At 35.6% G+C, this 8,879-nt stretch overlaps 1 protein-coding gene across 1 annotated transcript; it reads right to left on the reverse strand.

Annotated features, from left to right (window-relative positions):
• Positions 1-5,114: 5,114 nt before the first annotated feature.
• Positions 5,115-6,152, reverse strand: LOC145662731 (uncharacterized). Its single transcript, XM_081728596.1, has 3 exons — positions 5,736-6,152; positions 5,180-5,407; positions 5,115-5,124 (listed from the first exon to the last, which is right to left on the reverse strand). Exons 1-3 carry the CDS (start codon positions 5,804-5,806, stop codon positions 5,115-5,117), a joined length of 309 nt encoding a protein of 102 aa, XP_081584722.1. The 5' UTR covers positions 5,807-6,152.
• Positions 6,153-8,879: the final 2,727 nt, after the last annotated feature.

An 8,879-nucleotide genomic window follows, 5' to 3' on the forward strand; every position in this document is an offset into this window, starting at 1 on the left:
AAACGGACTGCGACTTGTAAGTTAGGTACCATCCCAGCATTTGTCTGATGTGGATGGGGAAAACCCAGGAAAACTTCACTCAAGATGACTGTCCTGAAAAAAGTTGTTACACTTTTCCGATCAAGTGTCCCTCTCCGCGAGTCGAATCCAGGACCACTCGTACCAAAGGTGAGGGCGTTATCGTTTTACGGTTTTTATTAGTAGGTATTTATTTAAATATACGTATTTCTCAAACTCGAGAGAGGGACAATTGGTCTTCCTGCCTTCCCCAAATAAGCCACTGTCTTGAACGCCTTTTCTTATATTTCTGTCTTGAAAAAAGTTCATCAGAAGTGAAATACATATTAAATAGTGAAATATTATTTTAAAAATCTTAACTTTCAGTGAAGAAATTTATTGATGTCATTCTTAATAAGTTTTATTTAAAAAGTGATATTTTTATGCACACATGACCAAGAGAGAAAACAAGCCAATATGTACTCGGAAAACACGCTTCCCATGTGAACAACCTACATACGAAGCTTAATCAAGCTAATTTGTTGACGAGAAGGGAGAGAGAGAAAGGGAGATTGAAATTGTAGTGAAGTTTGGAGAATAAATTAGAGGTTCAATAATGTTCAATTCACGGCTAATTCTACCCACAATTCACTGTGGAATCGAGGACATACTGTACAGTACCATTCCTCCTACCCTATTGTCCCTTGTGTCAGTGCTGCGAATACCATAATTGCAAGTAACAATTAGCAGTCGGTAATGGACGACAGGAGCAAAATTGGAAACAAATGACATACAAAGTTTGATATTCTGAATGACTACAATAGTGGCGCCTGGGCTATGAATTAGAGGGGGTGGTGATAGGCATTGAATTAGCATCACATCAACTGTCATTACTTTAGATAAACTTACCATACATTGAAAGAGAAAATTCGCTTATAAAGGAAAATAGTGACGTATACGGAGTCAAGTCTTCACCTCTATGTGACTTTTATCGATTTAAAATTCTGATAACGTCAGCGGCTAAATATACGTAAGCTGAATTGCACGCGGTACTAACATTGCCCGTGTGCATTTCCCATTGTCATATCTTTGTTATTATGTGGAGCAGAAACATGAGACAAATGACGTTGTATTTCTCCGCGTGTACCCTTTCATTTTATTCACGTTTCTGTCTATCATTCCATTACAAAAAATTCACTTCGTGACTGATGCTCCATTTCTTGATATTTTTTCTACCACACCATAACTCTGTTTGACCTGCCGCATTTGATACGTCTATTGCTCTTTACCACAAACTATATCGCTAGCGTTCCCAGTTTCTTCGGTATTGCAGGTAGTACTTTTAAATATTGACTTGATTTTGAGTTTAATGTCCCTTTCAGCAGCGAGGCTATATGAGACGGTACTTTTAGATGTCTCATGCTGACATAAATAAATGCAAGTCTGCAACCACTGCAATAGCAAGTTTCAGGAAAAATCCCGATTTAAAAATTCAGCAGTGGTGACGACTACTTTTTTCTCAGTAGCAGTGGTTGTAAGAAAGCTGTTTCTATCCTTTGTTTATGTTCTATACTGTCTTCTTTGCACTGGAAAATCCTTTAAAAACAAGACATTAAAAAAAACTTGATTTTATACTTTTAGCAGGACCAAAATTGTTATTTTCCATATTCCAGTAAGTCGACCTTGCACATTTTTAGTGAAATATGCAATAATAATAATAATAATAATATTTTTTTAATGTTTATCATAATGATAGTTTTTTCGAAATTTAATTCTTCATAAAAGTATCTGTCTCATATAGTTATATGCTGTGAAAAATGGAAATCACAGACGTCGGAGTTATAAAAATATAAGTATGATATATACCAATAGCAATAAAACTAATTGCTATACGTATATTTACAAATCTGTCTGGTAACAGACGTGGTTCTCGATTTTTACGCTCAGATAGATGAGTACGCCTATGGTCTAATATTTGTCCCGGAATGGATCGCTGATAAGACGGCACTGGAATGCACCTGGACAAAATCATGTTTTTGAATTTTCTTCCACTTCCTAGTTCCGCTAATCTTTCCACTTCATTGCAATTATCACCCGTTTTCTTTACTCGTTTGAGATACTCGTATAATTATCAAGTAGTTTTCACTCTCTCTCAATACATAAAACAAGCTTAAGAGGCCTCATCCCGGTAAAATTAAAATACCACTAATTTCACAGTAATTGTGTGATATCTTCAAATAGATAAAAGATACTTGAAATGTGGAACAAGAGCGCCCTAGACAATATTATTTTGCGTGAGGCACCGTTATCACAAGTCACCTAGTGGCTTTCCGTTTTCAACCACTTACAAATGCAAAAATAAATGTAGTTTTTCAAAATAGCTCGAAATCGAAAGCAGATAAGTGAGTCGTGATAACGGTATTTCATGTAAAATGATATTGTCTAGGACGGTCTTGTTCCACATTCCGATTATCTTTTATCTATTTGAAGATATCACATAATTACTGTAAAATTAGCGCAGTATTTTAATTTCGCCGGGATGAGGCCTCTTAATTAGTTATTGCAAGCTAACAGAGAGCAAAGTTCATCTCAACGATTGGTAACATTAACTCCAAAGACTAGCAAAGAAATTTCCTTGAAATTTTATCAATTGTAAACATTACATATAGATATACTATACTCTACTGCATTGCAAAAAGGAGTTTGTGTTTCTATTGTATATTTTGTATGAGTCAATACGATAATCAGTTAACAAACACTGTCAACTTCATTGTTTAGATCTAGTGGCCATGGTGAATGGACCAATCATACTGAACTTCAGCATACAGTGTTTCCATAATGAACAACGAATGATTTCTTGTAATATTGTTATTAAGTCTGAAAACTAAAAGATAAAATACGAACACAGGATTATGAGATATATAAGTATCCGAGGAAAGCTATGAAGAACATATATGTAAAATTTATAACTTTAATTTTCCAAAATAATGGTAAAATAAAATGAAAATTAATCAAGCAGTAGAATATAGTAAAACTATTGCGAAATAGGAACAAAATACTTCTTGGACATATTATATTAAACAGAGAAATAAGACGTGGTAGTGCAAGAGTGATCAATCTCCCAAGGTCTAGGGCCACACCTACATCTTAAATTCTCCTAATATGTGTTTCGTTAATAGCAATATCTGGGGAGCACGGTGGTTCAGTGGTAGATCGCCCACTTCTAATGTGTGGGGGTTCCTTGTTCAAGCCCCGGCCAAGTAATTGGTGGTGGACAACAGTGTCCGTGGTGTTTTCTCGGGTTACTCCCGTTTCTTGCTACACTCTTATTCCGCCAATTCTTCCATCATTCCACTTGTCTCCCTTAGACTAACGGTACCGGGTTCGATTCCCGGTTGGGCAGTCGGTCGAAAAAGCATAAAAAGCTTTTTCAGGCCAGCCATCCTGAATTCCTGGGTTTTCCTCATTCACACCAAGAAAATGCCGGGGTGGTACCTAACTTTTAGGTCCCAGGTCGCTTCGTTCCTTTCCCAATCCTTTCTTCCTTCCCTTTCCCCGGATAGTGTGCTCGCAGGACGTCATCTCTCATACGTGACGGGCTAAATGGCCATAGGTGTCGAAAGCCCAGAAATCTAAATCCTAAATCCCTTAGCCTAACGAGCATAATCGAGGGACGTTAAACTGAAATATTTGATTTCATTTTCGATTTCGAGAACAATATCTATGTTTAAACTTATTAAACCTCCTTAACGATTTTGTTCTCTAATCAAGTCGATAAAGGAAAGGAGAAATGACACAGATTTGGGGTGAAAAGTCGATAAAAACTAACAATTAACATTATAATATTTAAAAAGGGCATAAAAATCAAAAGTCTACAAAGGAAAAATCAAATATCTACTTTAACTCATTCTTCTACAGCTAATAGCCTACTATCGGAACCCCTCTTAACGGAAGCTCTGCAAACTGAAAAAAAGATCGAAGGTGGCGATTGTTCTCCGTTCAAGGGTTACAGAAAAAGTGGGATGTTAGAGGATGGTCGAACTGTATATTTACCCAACTCGTCGTCGCTTTTGCTTTTGAAAACAATATTATAAAAAATGCTTGGATCAATATCAATATTGCTTCATTACAGAAGGAAAGTTATTCTCAACACAAAAGCTGCCAAATCTTCATCTAAAAATTGCCACGGAAAAATGACTTTTTGTCGCTTTCTTGGAAGTCGAATTCCCTAGATTTAGGGAGTCTTTGTCCCGAATTGGCAAAGCTGTCTCTAATACCTTCCGCAATGTCAACTATTCGTATTATGAAGAGTATAATCACACTGAGCATTGAGCATATTTTAGTAGAATGTCCGCGATACTCAGATCTTAAAGAACGTTTCGGACTGACTATAATCTTGAATCACTTCAATTTTCTCTTTTTGATTTTATTTGTCTCTTTCTGTTTTTAGCTTAATAAATCTGTAGAATGTATTTCCTTACACGTTGGTGAGAATTACTAAGACAATGTGTATCTTATAAAAATCCAGTGATAAGTGTCGTGGTCGGTCAATTATTCACGAACATGGATACAGTCTGGCGACATCGAGAAACGTCTGTTGTACACGACTGACAGGGATGGATCAATCTTAGATGAAGTCAGGGACGTAAATAAGGGCCCCGTAGACCCCGCATTGCGGGGGGTCCAAGCCATTACGGGCCCCCCAAATCGTGATGTAGGACGTAGATCAGGTGCCCCATTCCACGTTGTCTGCGAGGTGGCCCCCAAGCCCTTAGTTACGCCACTGAATGAAGTCCAGTATGGGCTAAAGTTGTCCGGTGCAACGACATTGCGCAAATTTTTCTAAAGATTAGATCGTTGATAATCTAAGTAATTTATGTCTTATTAACGAGGAGCAGAAAGTGCTGAAATTGCGCAAATTTCCGCCGCGACGTTGCCAACAACAGGATTTAAGGAATTGTGTGAAATTTTGCATCGAAATGAAATGTATAAAGCTATTCCTTTATGAGATATATTTTATTGCATTCTAATATTTACAAAGCAACATACTTATTTACAGAAAATTTCATTTTACAGTTTGAATGCTTGAAATTTAAATCCTACAGCTTTTAAAAATGTCATACGTGCCTTCTCATAGTTTCTCTGCGAATTCCTGAACTCAGCATACTTCCTCATGACAAACTCGCTCCTTTTGACTTCTGCTGGTCTTTGGGCCTTTGAAATTCCTTTTAATATGGACGTTATTTTCATGGCAGTTTCCGTTTGGATCTCTAACAAAGCAGAAATCACCGTATGAATATCAGGAGCAGGGAAGTAAAATTGACTATTATAATGTCTGTGAAAAGCTTCTGGTCCATTTGTCGTCCGACGCATCGTGGATGGTATAGACGCCCACATGACAGGTGGATACCTAAAATTAATAAAATAAAAAGATCCTTAGTTCATGCACACAATTATTGACAATTTATATAAAACACTAAAACATTTATAACACTAGATTCAAGAAATATTTATAGTCTTGGTCCGTAATTTGTTTACAACTATCAAAACCTGCATTTTAATCTACGTCTTACATGAAGACAGAAGAAAATTTCACTATAATTAAGTTGCATTGAGAGAAAATACCATATCAGCACAACCATTAATGTTGTGTTCAAACTAGGACAACAGTTTTTGCAGTATTAAGAGTTATTGAAGCATGTGCTACTATAGATGAAATTCAAAAGGAAGCTACTTACTTGCAACCGTCTTCTATGTAGTTTTCTAGGACGTAATCGGAAAATTTATGCCCTGTATCATCCGGCGTCATTGATATTAGTTGAGTAAAGGCATCTGATACTTCTGTTGGATGTAAATATGGCAACCCAAAAAATGCCTTTATCCATGAACCTGTAAGAAAAGCAATAATAATAATAATAATAATAATAATAATAATAATAATAATAATAATAATAATAATAATTTGTTAGAATAAGCAAGCATTGGGAAAGTAGTGAAATTGATGGATCTTACTGTTGGCTTTATAATTTCTTCATTTCGTACATTATTAGAACAGCAGTTTATTTGCTTTTAAGAATGGTGACTGAATTAAGATTCTTCAGTCAAACAGAATAAGATTCTATTTTCAACTGTATTCTGTATTAATATATAACAAAACAAAGTCCACATGGTATTATTAAATTAATAATAAAGAATAATAGACCATAATAATATCAATAATACCTAGTTCAGATTTTGGATCCATATATGCTTGTCGCAGATCATTGTCGGCTTGAATCCTCCGCCACCATGTTTGTCCCAAATGGAATCTGCAGCCACGAATGTCACAATTTGGAAACACATTCTTGATGGCTTCGTGAGCAGCTGTTTCAAAATCAACGTAAATGATTTTCAAGTCGAATCTACTGTCTAAGTTTCTTATCATCTTCCACATGGCCACATACGTATTCTTGTCTTTCTTCGGCAAAAATGCAAAACATAGAGGTAGATAATATCCATTTTTATATGCATGTATTGTATATAACTGTGTGAAATGCTTAGGAGCATAAGTGAAAGTTCCATCTGCAAATACTTCTAACCCGCTGAACTCACACAGAAAACTGAAAAGAAAATAAGATTAGTGTCAGAAAAGAAAATAGTAAACAAGACTGTAGTGTCATATCGTTAGGTGAAATGCTATGTTACGATATATTTTGTGAGAATCAAAAAAAAAAAAAAAAAAACTATTTTACTATAATTTGGAAATAAGACGGAAAAAGGAACTTTTCTGTTCAAGCAACTACTTCCTATTCTACTTCTTGATGCTGTAAATGAAACTCATTTCAAAGTTAATGGTTATAAATGAAATTATACTTACTCGATATTTTTCTTACACGTGAAAAGAATTATATTAGCTTCATCATCAACAAAGATGAATCTTTCTCCGTCAATTGCTATATCATCCTGCTTCTGAACCATTTGCTGTATAGCCTCTACGGTGTTTCTGGGTAGACGAGGAGTCACCTTTCTTCGATTTTTATAAATAACGTCTCGGCATCTTTTAATTTCTTTATGATCAAGTGTGTCATGATGTTCCAATTTTGAAACTTCCTGCCTTATAATTTTATTTGGCTTCTCGTTCAATTGTTCAGTGGCTCGTCGCTTACAATTCTCTCTAAGAAAATGCCGTTGAACACCATCTTCATCTTCACAATGATTATGAATATCTTTCCTTTCTAAAACTTCACTTGTATTTTCATCCATTGTTATACTAGCATTACAGCTTTTCTTAGTACATCTGAAAGAAAGGAAATAATAATTAAATCGTATCACGTGTTCTAAACTTACTATTTAAAGAAAAATGTATTCACTATTTCACTGGCAAAAATGTTATATCTTCCATCACCTTTTAACAAAGTATAGGTCCAATTGACTGACATAAATACTAATGCAGGCTTACTTATTCACTTACGAAAGTATAGGACAAATTGCCTGGCATAAATATTAAAATAGGGACTAGACACATATTTTAACAAAATATAGACCCAACTGACTGACATGGATATTAATGTAACTTTCCATTACTTAACAAAGTATAGAAGCAACTGAATGGCATAAATATTAATATAGGTTACATCACTTAACAAAATATAGGTCCAACTTCCCGACATTAATACTAATAGTGTGTTACATCTTTTAACAAAGTATATATGGATCCTATTGACTAGCATAAATACTAATATAGGCTTACAGAACTTACTAAAATATAGGTCAAGCTGACTACTGAAAATACTAATGTAGGCTTTGCATAACTTAGCAAGCTATAGGCTTATATACATGCAAAAATTATGTACTACATTAACTTACCTCCAATTTGAGCCTTTTTTTCCTTGGCGAAAGAAACGATACTTAAAGCCTCCCATTAATACACAAGGTACACCTTTTTCTGTTTTCGTCAATGTAAACTCCATTCTGAAAGTTTCACTTATGTTTCTCCAGTTTATTGCTTCCTGTTTATATTACCCTCCTCACTAAAACTTGCGATTAATTCTCGATCCTGATTGGCTCGTTGTGATTCTCGTTCCTCATTGGCTTGTTCTATTATTGGTTTATTATATCCGCAATTCGTTCGGGGTTTTAACAGAACCTGAGGAGGTCTGACATACAGTTGCTGGTGACATTTGGGAGAGTGCACAACGGAGAAGAATAAGCTTTGCAGAGAAGAATTGCTGAGATGCATTGCTTTCCTGAAGAAGGTGTTCCAACCACAACCAACATAGATAACATCAGAGATGCATTAAAACAGCAAAACGTACAGTTCACGAACCTCATTCGTGTCCAAACAAAGGAGGGACCAGCACCCATCTTGAGAATGTTTTCAACATTTGCTCTGGCCATATACGTTGAACACGCTTTGCCGACAGTCGGCTAACGGAAACGCTTTGTTATCTCTCTGGGAGTGAAGCAAATACACAGTAATTAAAGAACTGAGGCCCTTTTCAGGCCCACAAACCAATTTCAGGTCCAAAACCTTTCTAATGTACACTGTCCGGTAAATATCTTCAGGATAAAACAGTTGAGAATGCTCTAAGAGCATTGCCAGAACGAACTTTAAAAGAATGGAGAGATCTAGCGGGAAGGATAGCTGTAATTGTTCCTAGATGTAAAGGTAAATCTTTTTATCCGCACCCTCTTCTCTTTCTCGCAAAAATTAACAAAATATCATCTCTTTATGACTTATAGTTCTCGAGATATGACTGCTTAAATATCTAGAAATTCGAACTTTTTTAGTCAGTATCACGGGAACGGTAAGTCATAGAGAGATGATATCAGTGTTAATCCCTAATAGAACATTAAACATTTTCGTACTGATATTAATTGATGGCCAGTTGCACAGTGGCCAC

The sequence above is a fragment of the Thermobia domestica genome, chromosome 10, assembly GCF_964235325.1.
Source record: "Thermobia domestica chromosome 10, izTheDome1.hap1.1, whole genome shotgun sequence".
In the NCBI taxonomy this organism is placed as follows: domain Eukaryota; kingdom Metazoa; phylum Arthropoda; class Insecta; order Zygentoma; family Lepismatidae; genus Thermobia; species Thermobia domestica.

Bases quoted from the DNA above. Each gene is read 5' to 3' on its own strand.
- LOC145662731 (XM_081728596.1), bottom strand. From the start codon at position 5,806: ATGACGCCGGATGATACAGGGCATAAATTTTCCGATTACGTCCTAGAA. The intron at 5,408-5,735 runs GTAAGTAGCTTC...TATTAATTTTAG, and splicing joins TACATAGAAGACGGTTGCAA to GTATCCACCTGTCATGTGGG.